Source organism: Antrostomus carolinensis, unplaced genomic scaffold, assembly GCF_000700745.2.
Source record: "Antrostomus carolinensis isolate BGI_N321 unplaced genomic scaffold, ASM70074v2 scaffold15278, whole genome shotgun sequence".
Taxonomy (NCBI): Eukaryota; Metazoa; Chordata; class Aves; order Caprimulgiformes; family Caprimulgidae; genus Antrostomus; species Antrostomus carolinensis.
In genome coordinates, this window is record NW_010331126.1 from 7,820 (window position 1) to 24,054 (window position 16,235).

At 36.6% G+C, this 16,235-nt stretch overlaps 1 protein-coding gene across 1 annotated transcript in view; it reads left to right on the forward strand.

Moving 5' to 3' along the window:
• Nucleotides 1-2,986: 2,986 nt before the first annotated feature.
• Nucleotides 2,987-16,235, forward strand: part of LOC104528973 (tetratricopeptide repeat protein 7B) — a gene marked incomplete at its 5' end in the record, with an annotated part of 52,229 nt that continues 38,980 nt past the window's right edge. The window contains 2 exons of the mRNA XM_010173134.1: nt 2,987-3,103; nt 7,674-7,771. Of these exons, the coding sequence (XP_010171436.1) occupies nt 2,987-3,103; nt 7,674-7,771 (215 nt within the window). The remainder of the gene's footprint in view (nt 3,104-7,673; nt 7,772-16,235) is intronic.

Here is a 16,235-nt window from a genome sequence, read left to right on the forward strand (position 1 = left end):
AAATTCTGATGTATTGCTTTAATTCTTACAAGTGTATTTGTCTTCTGCTATCTTGCCCTTGAATCCTGCACTGGTAGTCCAGGATCTTACAGTTTAGGTGCATATACTCCTGCTATTTTGTTCATATGTTTAAGTCATTTCTCAATAATCAAATCCCCTCCCTTTCTATCTTCCACTTAATTTTTCTTTCTTTTTTGCTGAATCTTTCTGATTTACTGACCCTGTGCCTTCTCTGCTACAGTATTGCTGAAAGTCTTAAATGTTAGAAGGTTGTTAATGTAAATTCAGTCTGTCTGTAAACTGTACATAATAAGGTATATATTAAGATTATCTTCTTTGTAGAATTACTTGTAAATTCAGTGCTTCTGAATTTATTAAGTTCTATAGCTTTTGTAAAGTGCTTTATGATCACACATTTTTAAAAATTGAACTTATATAGGCTCTTCAAACTCTAAAAAGCACTCTCTTCTTTTTACATTCAGAGAAACAGGAAAAGGATTGTATGAGGTAGATTCCTGTGAATTTATGCTTGAGTTTTGATGCACAGGTCTTATTCTTTGGGCAGGGCGTGTGTGTGTGTGTGTGTGTGTTATGGGTAGAACAGATGTGGTAGTGTGAGGGGAGAAGGATGTTATTTGTCTTTTTTCCTTCTCTTACATGAAATGATGGACCGACCTGGACATTTTTTCTTCCAGTGATATAGTCACAGTTAAACAAATATCTAGAGAAGACTGCTTTGCCAAATGAAATTTGACTTTAAATTATCCATATATAGTTCCCTGTATACTCAAATCTGATTTACTGATAGGAAGAAAGCTAAACTAGTGTAACTGATTACTCTGTTCTGCATTCCTACAAGATATCTTGTAGGAATCTTGTAGGAGTCTCATCAGGTGAGACTCTGTATAACCTTATTTACTTTGCTTATCCACAGGTGCTCATTCTCTTAAACAATCTCAGCGACCTGCATTTCATTTCCTCCTCAGTCCCACCAACACACACATTGTACAATTAAGATAGTGTGATTCATTTTTAGATTTACATGCTGGGTAGTTTCTGCAAAGAACGTTCACTGCAACACTAAAGCTTTAGCTACTGTAACTTGCTGAGGCACTTGATGTCATTTCTTATTCTTGAGAAAACCCTCTGGCAGTTTGCAGTTAATATTAGCAGCCTCAGAGTTTTTATTTGGGATAAGAAAGTTCTGAGCTTTCACACATGCCCACCCTCCACACCCTTCTCAGTCTTCCCACGCAAACCATATGACCAGTCATACAAATTCTTCACTTAGGATGATTAAGGTTGTACTGGAATAAAATGCTGAAGTACACCTGGGTTTAAAAACAGAAAGTAGGCTAACAGTTTTATATGCATCCTATCCTTCTGCTTTGTGTTCTTTAATCTTGTAATTTACTAAAAATTGCTCTTAAATTAGTATTTTTCCAGTGTATTATCCATTCTTAGATGCTGTGACTCCTGTAAATGTGCATACCAATTTAATAGTACCTTTATTGTCATAGGGCTTTTATATTCTTTAATTATCCAGGAAGGTGTCTAAGCTCATCTCTGTGGAGAACCTTCTACTGATACATGGAATGTAAAAGGAATAGGCAGTAGTCATCTTATGAGGCTATGTACTTTATTTGTCTTCCTGCCATTATAAACATCAACTTTGAAATCAGAATTAATTTATAGTGGCTTGTGCAGTTTGCTGCATAGTTGATGAACGATGTGCTTTCTTCCAGTTATCACTTGTTCAAAATATTAAAAATTCAAGTCAAACATCAATTTTGGTGCCTGCTGATAGCAACATAATGTTGAGTGGAACTACATTTTCTTGTTAACCTTACCAATGCTGACTACCTCCCATGAATATATCTGGTCTAGTGGTATCTTTTAAAGTATAGAATCATAGAATGGTTTGGGTTGGAAGAGACCTTAAAGATCATCTAGTTCCAACCCCCCTGCCATCAGCAGGGACACCTTCCACTAGACCAGGTTGCTCAAAGCCTCATCCAGCCTGGCCTTGAACACTTCCAGGGAGGGGGCAGCCACAGCTTCTCTGGGCAACCTGTTCCAGTGTCTGACCACCCTCACAGTGAAGAACTTCTTCCTAATATCTAATCTAAACCTACCCTCTTCCAGTTTGAAGCCATTACCCCTTGTTCTATCACTTCCTGCCTTTGTAAAAAGTCCCTCCCCAGCTTTCTTGTAGGCCCCCTTCAGGCACTGCAAGGCCGCTATAAGATCTCCCCAGAGCCTTCTCTTCTCCAGGCTGAACAGCCCCAACTCTCTCAGCCTGTCCTCATAGGAGAGGTGCTCCAGCCCTTGGATCATCCTTGTGGCCTCCTCTGGACTCATTCTAACAGGTCCATGTCTTTTTTGTGTTGGGGGCTCCAGAACTGGACTCAGTACTCCAGATGGGACCTTACGAGAGCAGAGTACAGGGGAAGAATGACCTCCCTTGACCTGCTGGCCTGCTGTATAGCCTCATCCATTTCCTATAATAGAAGTTGATATTATGAGGAAATAACTGGCATCAGTACTGAGTTGTTTTCTTTCATGTGTTATATATAGATAACTATTATCTGAGCCAGTTAATGGAAAATACTTTCTCATAAAAGTAGTAAATATTTTCTTAAGGAAAATTCCTTTCTCTTCAGCATATGATATACTGTTTTTAGTGGTCCTGTTAATTTCACTAAACTATATTGTTTTGCTTAACTTTTGAAAAAAATTTTAGAAAATCCTGTCAACTATTGTTTCCATCCAGTTGAAAAGGCCATCTTGTAAAAAGCACTGTTACTTTAATAATGTTAGATATTTGACTTTATTGGAATTTCTTCATGAAGCAATTATTTAAATTAGCAATGTCTTTGAAGTTCTATTTTCTCCAGTTTGGTGTGATGTTGGCTATCTTTAAAAATGTTTGCTTGAATTGGAATCTCTTTTCTTTCTCTTTTAATTTCGTTTCTCTTTTTACTAGATTACTGTTTACAAAAGTCAAACTGGAGTCCCTGTGCAGAGGCCCAGATGAAGCACTCCTTACCTGTAAACACATGCTCCAGATTTGGAAATCCTGCTATAATCTCACGAACCCAAGGTAAGATGCTGTAGAATTCTAGGTTGCTCAATACCTCACTCATTAGCCTTTCAGGCCAATATTAGGTCAGCAGTCCTGCTTTTACTTGGTCTGGTATTTCGTATGAACAAACTAATCCATTAGGAATCTGGAGACTAAAATGCAAAGATAGCAGTTGATGGACATGCAGAAATTACCCCGAGTTCTGTGAAGTAAGGTACGCCACAGCTAATAAACTCTGCAGTGATGAGGACTGATTACAGAGATTGGGTATCTGCCATTTTCCTTGGTGTGGCTCAATGTACTGGTATTGTCTTTATTTATTTATTTATTTATTTATTTATTTATTTATTTATTTATTTATTTTCCCCCCAGTCTGGGTTATAGAGCCTCTTACATTGGCTAGTGGAGAGATTGCTGTAGTGGAAATTTAGTTCAAGGACTTTCATTAAATGTAATGAAGGAGGGAGGATTAGACGTTAAGACTATAGAGACAGCAGAGGTCACATGGATGAATATGATGTGCTTGCAAAGTCAGCATGGCTTTTTTTTTTTTTTTAAACGGTGTTCTTGCTTATGAACCTATTCAGGTTCTTCAAAAGCATTAGCAAGTATTTGGATAAGCTGATATAGTACTGTTTGGTTTCAAAAATGCTTCTGTGAAAGTTCTTTGCCATATATATTTAGATAAGCTGGGAAACAAAGAGGAAGTCCACTTTGCAGAAATCCCTGTTGGTCCTGTTCAACACATTTGTCAAGTACCTGGAGAAGAGGACAAGCAGGATTTCCTACTGTCTGGTTGTTTGAAGGGTTGACATTTTCCAGAGAAAAGATGCTGCAGCAGAGGAGCTTTGTACCAGGTGTCATCAGATACCAGGATAGCAGTATGGATAAACATTATCATTCAGTTTTTGCTCTTATTTTGTTTGATCTCAGTTATGTAAAGACGTGCATCTCTTTAAGAAGATTGAGAAAGTTGGAACCTAATGGCCAAAGAGGGAAAATTGCTTCTCTCCGTGGCAAGCTAGTGAGCAGTTCAGAACAGGAAGGTTTGGAGGATGTGGCAGGAGAAGCCTGGGAAGGGACCTGAGTCAGTCACAGCGTGTTGAGAGAGAGACTGATACTGCCCTGTGGAGGAGGGACCAGGACTCGGGGGTTATAGAAAGCAAGTACGTCAGCAACCAGAAAGGTTTGAGCTGAATTATTTTCAAATTGAAGTCACTGAACTAGCAGAAGAGACCTGGGACAGAATTCTTCTTCTAACTTAGTGGGTGGTTGTTTATTTTAGTTGGTTGGTTGTGTGTGTGGGGAGGGAGGTTTAAGAGTTTATTGTCAGAATGCTGATATAGTGCATTCTGATATAGTGCTGTGCAGAATATGCAAGCTTAATTTCAGTGAGGCTTTGCATGTACTCCAGCACAAGTTTTCACCATCCATCTCTGTTGTTACATCCTCTACACAGATCAGGGCTCTAATCATGGCTTGTCATTACTTTTTTTGTTGCTGTTGTTGTGTTAAGAGCTACTGTGCCACGTTAAATACACGTTAAGTAATGCTTCCTTCAGATATCAGCAGTGACTGTGAAACCTTACTCTTTGGCTGTGTCAGCTTCAAACAGCAATGTTTGCTAACTCTCATGTCACCATTCTTCTTCAAGAACATCTAAGTGAAAAAATTAACGAGAACTACTTTACATCTGATAGGTTTTATTGCTTTTTTATCTTGACACTTAAAGCTTTTCTTGGAAGTTCTGGTTTACAGTGACAAATTAAAATCAAATTAGGAATGGAATGTGCAGGGACTGTGGATAAGTGTCATGATGGAAGGAGACAGGTTTCACGAATCACACATTCAGAGTTCTATCAAGCAGTGCAATACAAATACCAAGCTGTAACCTTTCTTTGGATGATCTGTGTGAAATTAGGGGCTGAATACCTTCACATTGTAATCATGGTGATCCAGATCTGTCTAACTGGGATAACAGTAATCACTGAGACCTGAAATATGACTGAGAGTTTCCATTCACCCCACTGCACTCCAGATGTAGTGAAGAATTTTGTGGTGCAAGACTTGGAAGGTTTAAATCACAGAATCACAGGATATTAGGGATTGGAAGGGACCTCAAAAGATCATCTAGTCCAATCCCCCTGCCGGAGCAGGAACCTAAATGAGATCACACAGGAAGGCGTCCAGGCAGGTTTTGAATGTCTCCAGAGAAGGAGATTCCACAACCTCCCTGGGCAGCCTGTTCCAGTGCTCTGTCACCCTCACTGTAAAGCAGTTTCTTCTCAAGTTTAAGTGGAACCTCCTGTGCTCCAGCTTACACGCATTGCCCCTTGTCCTATCATTGGTTGTCACTGAGAAGAGCCTGACTCTATCCTCATGACACTCACCCTTAACATATTTATAAACATTAATGAGGTCACCCCTCAGTCTCCTCCAAGCTAAAGAGACCCAGCTCCCTCAGCCTTTCCTCATAAGGGAGATGCTCCACTCCCTTAATCATCTTGGTGGCTCTGCGCTGGACTCTCTCAAGCAGTTCCCTGTCCTTCTTGAACTGTGGGGCCCAGAACTGGACACAATATTCCAGATGTGGCCTCACCAGGGCAGAGTAGAGGGGGAGAAGAACCTCTCTCAACCTACTAACCACACCCCCTCTAATACACCCCAGGATGCCATTGGCCTTCCTGGCCATGAGGGCACAGTGCTGGCTCATGGTCATCCTGCTGCCCACCAGGACTCCCAGATCCCTTTCCCCTACATTGCTCTCTAACAGATCATTCCCCAACTTATACTGGAACCTGGGGTTGTTCCTGCCCAGGTGCAAGACTCTACACTTGCCCTTATTATATTTCATTAAATTTTTCCCTGCCCAGCTCTCCAGCCTGTCCAGGTCTCGCTGGATGGCAGCACAAGTGTTTATCTTTACCTTGCTGCTTGAAGTTCATTAGAAAATAGTTCAATTCTTCTCCAGTTCTTAGTTTGCATTAGGAAAACAGAACAAACCACAATGCCAGTGCTGTGCTTAGAAGATACTTATGCTAAGCCTGGCTCTCCTTGTCAGCAACATTTAGCATGTCACTGCTTGTGGATTGAGGAAGTAATTAATAGAGCAGTTACCGGAAAATATGCACAAACTGATGTAACAACTATAGCTGATAGTGTGTGTCCCAGAAAGTTCCCTGCTGTTTCCTGTGGATTTCTATAATGGCATCATTTTGTAAGGAAATCAGTCCTGCAACAGTGTTAGGGTAATGCAGAATTTTATTTATACCATTTTAGTAACGGCTATATGAAGAGAGGAAGTTGTTTCCCTGGTTTTTGAAGTATGCAACTATAAAGAGTTGCTGAAAGGCTTCTTGCCCTTCTCTCAGTTCAAATTTGGAAGGAGGGGATTTTAAAATTAAGGCAAATGGAAAGATGTACTGAATTCCAGTTTTGCAGTTTAGATTAAAGTCTCTCAGGCTTTATTCTAAACTAGGAATTTTGTGGAGATTCTTCTCTTTGGTGAGAATTGGACAAAAGTTTGCACTTTGCTAAGTTGGGCTAACAGCCCAGTTGCTTTAAACCTTAACTATTTTTAAGTTTGTGGGGTGCTTTTTAAAAAAAAAAAAAAAAAAAAAAGAGGTTTAGTAAAAAGTACCAGACTTAGAATCCTAAAAATGAAATTACTTTATTAACCATAGAATGTTAAAGGTGGAATGCCCTTATGTGCTTCCTCACACTCTTCTGTCAATGTATCTCAATACTCATGTCATCTTAAGGAGAAGGAGCACTTAGTTCTTAAGTCCTTGTTCTTCTGCTAAATCTTTAATGGCAGTTCTAGGAGCAATTAGTTTTCCAGCACGTACATCAACGAGAAGCCTGAGGGACAGATACTGACTTACAACTAAAGTAGAAATTAAGTGCATTTGTCTCCAGGAGCAATCAGTGAAAACCACTGTTATTGCTTAAGCTCCTGAGGTGTTGGACGTGTTCAAAATGATCCTACTGTGATACTGGGATCAAATTGATCATTAGGCAGTTAATGTGTGTGTGTGTGTGTGTGTGTGTGTGTGTGTGTATTAAAACAAACCAAACCATACCAAACCCAAAAACCTCTAGAGATAAAAGTGATGTCTTTTTATGTGAAATGTTATTGTGGCATCTTTATAACATCTTTACTTGAAGTTAGATATCCTGAATTTAGTGTTTCTCTTCAGTCTGGGAAAAGTGTGTATTTTCAAACTTAGATCTGCCATCTCGCTTATTGTGAGAGCTGTACCTCATATTATATAAACGTTTAAGGTACAATAAAAGCTTTCTGTAAAGCTGTTTGCTATGCATCAAATTAAAAGCCTTATTCCCTTCATGGATGTATTACTTATGAAAACAGAATTGCTGAAGTAAATATGGATTTTGCTCAGCTTAATTCTGGTTCAGTGCAGCTGGCTTAATGCATTGTGAGTGGTTAGTGGTGCTTGGTACTAAATTTGTTCGTAGCAAGAACTTTTATAGCAAGAACCTTTGTGGGAGGAGGGCAGCATGCAACTTGTATCTCAGTGTATAATTTTATATTTTAATAGCTTACAATGTCTATACTTCATTACAGTGATTCTGGACGTGGGAGCAGCCTGTTAGACAGAGCTATTGCCGATAGACGACAGCTTAATACAATTACATTACCAGATTTCAGTGATCCTGAAACAGGTAAGAAATGCATTTGAACGATAAAATAGGTAAAGTGGCCTGACCATAGCTAGATTTTGAATTAGTCTTTTTGTTTTATTTTGTGAAATTATATATTGTGAGAATATTTTCATTGTTGTCATATAAGTGGAAATAGACATCATGCAGGTGATGTCTATTAGAAAAATTTTAAAATCTTTTTAAAAAGATCTTGTCTAGTAAAAAAGACTTTTTCTTTTTTATTTATGAATTACTTGATGACCACATTCTCTGTAAATTAAAATATCTATAGTATAGATTTTGCTGAGCTTAGAGGTATTTTCTTATGCGAGGACAAAAAATTAGTATGCTGAACTAGCCTATTTGCCAAAGTCCTGTGCTTTTCTGTCCATTCGGTATTTGCACATATTTTCTTTTTAGAAGGTAAATCAGGAGAATTTCAGAAAACTTTAAACCTCAAAAAACCTGAAGACATCGTTGCTAATTGAATTGATTAAAATCTCTAATGTATATTAAAATATAATGACATGGGTGGGTTGGCTTACTATAGATATAGTTTTGACATTGTAAGCAAAATTTATTTATTACAAATCATATATACTATGATATTTTGATATACATATCAAAAATAGTGGTGCACAGGTGCACTACAAAAAGCTAAGATTGTTACATGTCAGTAAATATTTACAATGTGTAATTTGTCTATTTCAATATATTCAGTTATCACAATGCAAATTCATATGCCTTAAAAGTCATATAACCAAAAAAGCAGGTGGGCCATGCATCCTGTGAAAATTGCAGAAGGAATTACCATGATGATGGTAGTTCCAAAAATGTTTACAGCATGTTACTTGCATTCTAAATATTGAGAGTTCTCTATTTCCTGGGTTTTATCTCAAAACTGTAGCACACTTTTCTGGCACCTTTCAGATGTGAATTTCTGCTTAATCACACTTTGTTACAAACAGCTGATGGGAAAGCTGAATTAGCATACACTGACCTGTAAGTTAAGATACATTGAAATGTATAGTGCATCTCCTTGTTTTATGTCAGAAATGTGCAGTAGAGAAAAATCCAATTTAGATATTTAACTTCTGAAAGTTAAAGTTGGATCGAATGTTCACTCATCTTTTAAATCATCTAAGTAAATAGAAAGTGTACTGGGCTTGCTATAGTGGCAAACAGTTTTAATTACAAAGATCAGGTCACCTGGTTTCTAAGAATTGCAATATATCATAGTCTGAAGTATGGCATAATTTAGCTTGCTGCCCCTAATGTGGAATTTTCTGTCATCTTGTATTCGTATAATTAAAATGTATAAGATAATATTACATTATTCTATACTGATCATTCTACATTCTAGTCTAGCTCATTGTTTTAAGATTTTAAAGGTTTCATAAACACACATAGATGGACATAGATACAGATGATTTATTTGATGCCTTCAAAAAAAGTGTTTGTTGGAGGAGGGGTGTTGTGGGAGCTTTTTTGTGGTGAGTGGTGTTTGATTGGTTGGTTGGTTGTTTTTTTCTCCTATGGGACACAAAACTCAACCTACATCTACAGAGTGTCCTATTTTATATCTGCCACACTTGAGAGCATAATGAATTGGTGCTTTTTAAAGACTGCATATTCCTCAGTGCTTTTAAGTAAAGATGGACCTTCATCCAAAACAGTGAGCTTTTCAAGAAGCTTGCCTCAGATTATAGTTCTGCAGCCAATATCTTGATTGGAAAACAGGATCTATACATGTGTTCTGATTCTCCTAGAAGTTCCAGTTTGTCTTTTTTTCTGAATCTCAGCTGTGTTTTTAAAGCTTATCTCTACTGTTAAGGAGGACAAGATGGGAAATTAAAAACATAGGCTCTCTTTTTAATTATTTTTCTTACAAAAAGTAATTGTGGAGGAGGGGTTGGGAGGGTCGCTTTTTTCTTTTTTTTTGCATTTTTGTTGTTTTGTTTGGGATTTTAAAAAACTATTAATTTTAGCAGAAGAAACCTTGTTGCAATACCAATACTCAAATTCTGGTAAGAACCAGAGCTTTCTTATCTACTGTATCCATACAGTAGTATACATATAAGAGCTTCATATTCCAAGGTTTGTCCAAAGTTCTTCATCCAGAAGATTATATAAGAATTTTGCAGAAATTAAAATGTTATGGTACTATAGGAATAAAAGAAGTCAAGCTTGTCATGGTGTTTGAGTGAGAAAACTTAAGGCAGACTGTAAAAAAAAGCATTGTTCACAAAAGGTAGATGATAGAAACAACAGATGGTCGAGATGTTAGATCTTTATAGGCTGAAGGAGCTCATGTGCAAATTCTGTGGATACCCAGTGTTTAGAAATGCAGAAGGAATTTGACATTTAAATAAAGAAACAAATGTTAAAATAAGGTTGTGCAGGAAAGGTACTGTGGAAAATCCTCTCAGGACAGAATTGTTTGCTCTGCGTCTCTTTATGCAGTATAATTCTACTATGTGTATGCATTTATGTGTGTGTATACACATGAACATTTGGAAGTTTTCCCCTTCCTAACTTTGCTTACCACTTATGATGATGATCCCGTTTGCCTGTCTAGTCTGAGTCCAGACAATCTGAGTACCAAGAAAGGAGAGCTAAAATTCAAATCTGCAGTCTTATGTATTTGCAATTTGAATTTTTAGAGAATAAATCTAGCTTTAATCTGTGTAAAACATTCTTTTTCTCAGACATATCAATTAAGCAGAAGTTGAACTTTGAAAAAAAAAAAAAGTCTTAAAAACCAGTTTTATATAGAGCTCTACCAATCCCATAATCAAAAATGATTAAATCATTCAAGTTAAGATTTGTGTAACCTTTGAAGTATAAAAAGTACATAGTAGATTTCTTATGAGGCTAGACTGTTAATTCTAAGGCCCTGATCAATAACTGGCAAATCTACTTTAAGTTTGCCTTCTGTTTCAGCTGTTTTGCCATGAGTGGGCATGCACCCATATTTGTATATATTGATGAAGGAAGTAAATATGGAGGAAAAAAAAAAAGTTTTGATGAATCAATCGCTGAAGTAAAATCTCACAGGGAGACAGGCACATTTCATATCCAAAGATATGCATATCCAAATCACTTGAGACTCAGTTGACTATTTTGGTTAAGGTAAGTAGCACTCAATCTTTTTAAAAACAGATACTCAGTTTATTGTGTATTGGTTGCAGTCCACTGAGTTTGTCATAGGAAGAAACAACAGTAGCTGAGTTTTAAACTCTGGTCTTTTTTTCCCCTTAAATATATTTTACAAATTTATGCATTAGAACATAGGGAAAAATCTTTAATTTGATTTTCGAATCTAGTTTAGTATGAAAGGAGAGTACACATGAGTACAGGGTATATTTTTATGTTGCTTTCAGAAGAAGTGATACTTGTTTTACGTAGAATCCGTTTCTGTCTTACTGAGTGGTGAAATAAATGCTTTGCATTTTTGGGCATCCATGAGTCCATTAAACCCTGTTGGATCTTTTTTCTTTCCCGCCCCCCCCACACCCTTATCATTCTCTTTGTTTCGCTTTTTAGCCTCTGATACTTCCTCATCTTCTCTCTCAAGAACAGAGTCTCCTCTCCAACTGTTTGTATCTTCTCATCTTCCTCATCCTCATCCCAAACCAGATACCTTTGTCTGGGCCCATGCAGCCTCTCCATGCTGTGACCAAGTTCCTGAGCCCTGTACACCTTCTCACTGTAAATTGGTTTTCTGTTCCTGATGGGCATGTTAGTTTGTGCTGTATCTTCTGATAATCTTCATAACTGATAAACCGTGTTTAAACAGTTTAAGTTTCAAGAGAGTTTCAGTGAAATCTGGCATTTCAGATACACTTCATTAAATACTAAATGGGTTTTAAGAGTTTCATCAGAATACACTGTTTTATTAATCCCATGAGAGGTAAAGTTACAGACATATTTATTAATACTCTGTTCTCAGAACTGTTACAGAAAATTGTAGGTTTTTGGTAAAAGATATTATTGGCCAATAGTGCCTTGTAGCATTTACTGCTGTGAATTATTTCCATTGCTGGCATCTTTTGCCTAACAAGGCTTTCTTTCCACAGAATTTCCTTCTTATCTGTATAGTTTTTAATGATGTAATTTCAGAAAACCTTTAGCTAATTGCGTCCAAAACCTTCCCTGAAAATTTCACATGAAGGAAAAAATTTCCTAAATATCAGTGTGTATTTTCATATTGCAAGTAGGGCATATTGGAATAATTAAGAGGTACCAGAGGAGTGAAAATCAGCACTGTGCTGTTTCACATCAAGAGCTGTTCTGTTCATTGAAGTAGTGCCAGTTTAAACATGTTGTAAGATCAGTCCCCATGTTGTTTGTACAGTAATGCTGCCAGAGTAGTTCAGGTGGCAGGGTAAAATCAACATAGTTTTCTAGCCATTTCTTTTTAACTCCTTTTCATTTCTGTTAAATTGTCCTTCACTCATAGCTTTATGCATAGTGCTGTTTTTTCACTGATTTACTATAATCCAATCTTAAGAAATTCATTTTTGACACTTAGCCTTTAACTGGTACAATGTCAAATATACTAATTCCTAACAAAACACAGAAAATAAATCTTTTGAGTATTAGCAAAATTCACTTGTTAAAATAGCTGACTTAATACTGGAGTTTTGAAAACACTAGCATGTATGTAAGCCTGTAATTGGAAATTAAGGAAGGTACTTCCTTTAGACTCCAGGAAATCTGTGTCCTACAGATATTTAACTAGTTGACATCTGAGTTTCTTTTTGAAGCATTTGAGTAGCTGAGTGATTGCTATTACAGGTTTGGATGTCGTTGAGTTGAACTTGCTCAGACCTACTCTATAAACAGTACATCCCAGTTAGCATTAAATTACCTGTTCTTTGCAGAGCTACAAGTTAATCAGAACCCACTCAATAAAGGCAGACTGAAAGAATGCAGAAGTCCAAGCATGGATTCCATTATGTAAAGCCCAGGTTTTCCATTTCCAAGCTACTGTATCCTCAGGGAAAGGAGCTTCCACCATATGCATGAGAAGCAGTGGAGCCATGAAAAAACCCAGATATTGGAGTCCACTGTATAGTGTAAATAATTAAAGTTGAAGCTCTCTATCTTTGAGTAAGTATAAGTTTGCCTAGATGCTTGTAGCATGTTAGTATGGTTACTAGGGCTGAAAATCTCATGTTCCCCATCTTACTCAGTTCAGGGTTTTTTTAGTGAAAGAAACAAAAGTCACTTTGTATTAATGACTTGACTTCCAGTTTCTGTTGAACAGGTACATGATTTTAGAGGTATAGCAAAGACTCTATGAAAATATTTATTGCAAACAGAAATATTCTTATTTAATTTTTTTATCTTTTGAAACCCTATAAACCTGATTTACAGTTTGAAGATTATCAGAAATCCTCTGGCTTTCTTGGAGTTCTTGATTTATATATCTATATTTTTTTTTCTCCTTCCTACTTTGGATTTTAATTTGTGGTTTGATCTGTTCAAAGGCAATCCATCAGATGCTTACTTTCATGGTTTTTACTCCCTTTTTTCAGTTTGTAAGTAGTATTCCACTATGCAGTTCTATTAATTTCTTAAGGATTTAAATCACCTTTTCCTTTACCACAAAACTTACATGTTTTGTCCATCAGTACTGGAAGTTTGATAGTGTGTAAAGCAAGGCTGGCGCTCTTTGCCCGTTCAGTCACCCCAAGGGCCGTAATCTTACGAGATCTGAATGCACTCAACTAACACTTGCATTTAATAATTAAAGAGGCAGTATTCATTCCTAGAGGGCTGCAAATAAAGATATATTAGGAAGGTCTTGTATAACATAATGGCCAGCTGCCAATATGTTGTATTAGGGAAGATTTTATGCCACTGCTGTTCCTAAGGAGTACATTGGTCCAGAGTGCAACATTGCAACTGCTGTCATGAGTCATAATAAACTACTACTTTCTCTTGTGGTACAAAGTTTGCTTTTAGAAAAAATCTCTTAAGATTACAGTTTAAAATAATGAAATGATGAAAACAAGATAAATAAGAGAGAATGAACACTGTAGATCAATAAAAGCAAGTGCTGCTTTAACCAGGATGTGAAATAACATTTTTTTTTCTAACCAGTTACATTATAAAGCTGTGTATTTAGCCTTGAATATAAATGATGGGGTCTGTTTTTTCATTGATTACTTTACTTTCTCATGGATTTTTATGAGGTAGTAGAGGAGACGGTGGAGGAGAGAAGAGTAAGTAGATATGTAAAACAGCATGTTTGACAGTGACTAAGCATGAAAAATCTTTTTCAAAGAGCTGAGAGGATGCTCTTTAAATAATGCTATCCATACCTGACTCCTAATATCTCCATGCATAACTTTGTACCAAAAGATAAGCTAGCTTTGTAATTTGTGATTGTGAAAGGTGTCTTAGGCGCTTAATGAATTTTATAAGAAGAACTGGTGATTTGGGGTAAATCTACCAGTCTGTCTTATCAGATAGATCTTATCAGTCCTGCAGAAAGTACTGCCTCTTTGTATCATGCAATTGCTTTTCTTAGCACAGAGTTCTCTGCATGTCACACCTCTAATGTTCTTACTGCCGGTTTTGTGTGCATGTAAAGTTGAAAGTCACGGGGTTTTTTCCGCTTTTCTCCTGCATGAGGTTGCTGTTAAAGCATTTTTTCTTTATGTAAATATTGAAAAATTGAAAACGTGATGAATGCAAAACTGTTTAGTAATATTCTTTTTTTATGGTATAAAAAGAAATCCTGTTATAGCACTTTTGTCAATTGATATGAACATGTTTCATGAAAGATGATGCCATTCTTTTACCCATTTTCAGAAGGAAAATTCCATGAACATAACAAAGTGATTTTGTTTTAATCCAAACCTACATGCCAACTAAGTACTGATAGAGTTCATATTTCAGTTCACATCCATTAGGCTACATTGTGAAGAATTTATTGGGAAATGACCAAGGGAAGAACTGAAGAAGTCATAACACCCTTATTTACAAAGTGTGATTTATAAATGGTGTTTAAAAAATGGGTTTAATGTAAACTCTTCTGTAATATTTATCTTAAGAGAAACCTGGAGAGAATAAATTGAACGCTTTGTTGTTCACAGAAGTTGAACTGTAGATGTGACTTGGAAAAGAAAGGTTTCTGTGAGGTGACTTAACTTGGTTAAATTGTGTCTGTACAGGCTCTTGGTAGGTTTTCTATCTGATATTGAACTGAAACATTGACATAGCCATAGGCTGTTGCAGATAATATGTTAGTATGGTGAGTAAGAACTGTAAATTCTGGACAAATGTCATTATAGGAAACTTCAGTGGGACGTTATACCTTTTTGGTTTAGAAACATTTTTTTATGATTAAGACCTTCTGTCACACAATGCAATTGTGATTCCAGATGTTAATCAATAAGTAATTTAAATAGTGATTTCTAGATCTTGCAAAGACAGCCCCTGTTTCACAGTTGGCCATTTTAGTGTAAACAAGCTTCGTAACTAAACAAAACAAATGAAAGTGAGTAGCTAGGATCCATTTTGGTAATATATTACTTTTCCAGACCTCATGCTTTTATATTTAAAAATAAATATTCTTTGCTGCTTATGGTATTTTGAGGGAGTTTTTTCTTGATTCTGAAGTGTCATGCTATAACAGCAGGTCTAGAAGTTGTCTGGGAAGAGCAAGGATATTTGTGTGTGTGAAAGGTATGGTAAAAATTCAAACCAGAAATTACTGCTATTCTATCTGAGCATTGAGAGGAAGGTATAACAAAGTGAATTGTAACACTGAAAGTGAGGGTATGTTTAGTGCGTTTGGCTGAGGGTACTGAACACAGATCAAAGAAAGAAAAATACAGATAAAGCTGGGAAGAGAGAGCAGAGCTTACGATAAAACAAACATGGAGCCATCAAATAAGTAACTATCTGTGTAGGGTCTGTGGGGCTTCAGGCAGACATTAGGATCCACTCTTTACTCTGAGTTTCTCACAAACTACTACGTATCTTTACTGGTTGTAGTTGAAATTGCTATACATTTTACAATTGTACTGCAACTATAAAGATCTGAATCTGGGGAACTCAGGTTAGAACAAGGATCCTATTGTTCCAATAAGAAAGGAGTTTAATAAAATTTGGAGGAAGGTAGGAAAAAGCTTTCAGTATACGGGAGACTTTAAATTATTTTTATTTGTCTGCAAAGTGAAAACTTACTAGTTGTGTTTTAACAGAAAGAGCCAGAAATGAGTCAGGTGGCAGCTAATTGTGATAATACTAAAGAAGCATTTAGGGGTTTATGGGTTAGAGCTGGGTTATTCATTATCAGCTGAAAGATGCCCGATTTGGGCAGTGTACAAAGACTACTGTTGTTTAAAAAAACCTGTTGTTTCAAAACATCCTTAAGTTCTCTACATTTTAAATAAGACTGAAGCATGAAGGATTTAAAAGGCTGTGATTTACAAACAGCCCTGTAGAAGATTACACCAAGTTTCTT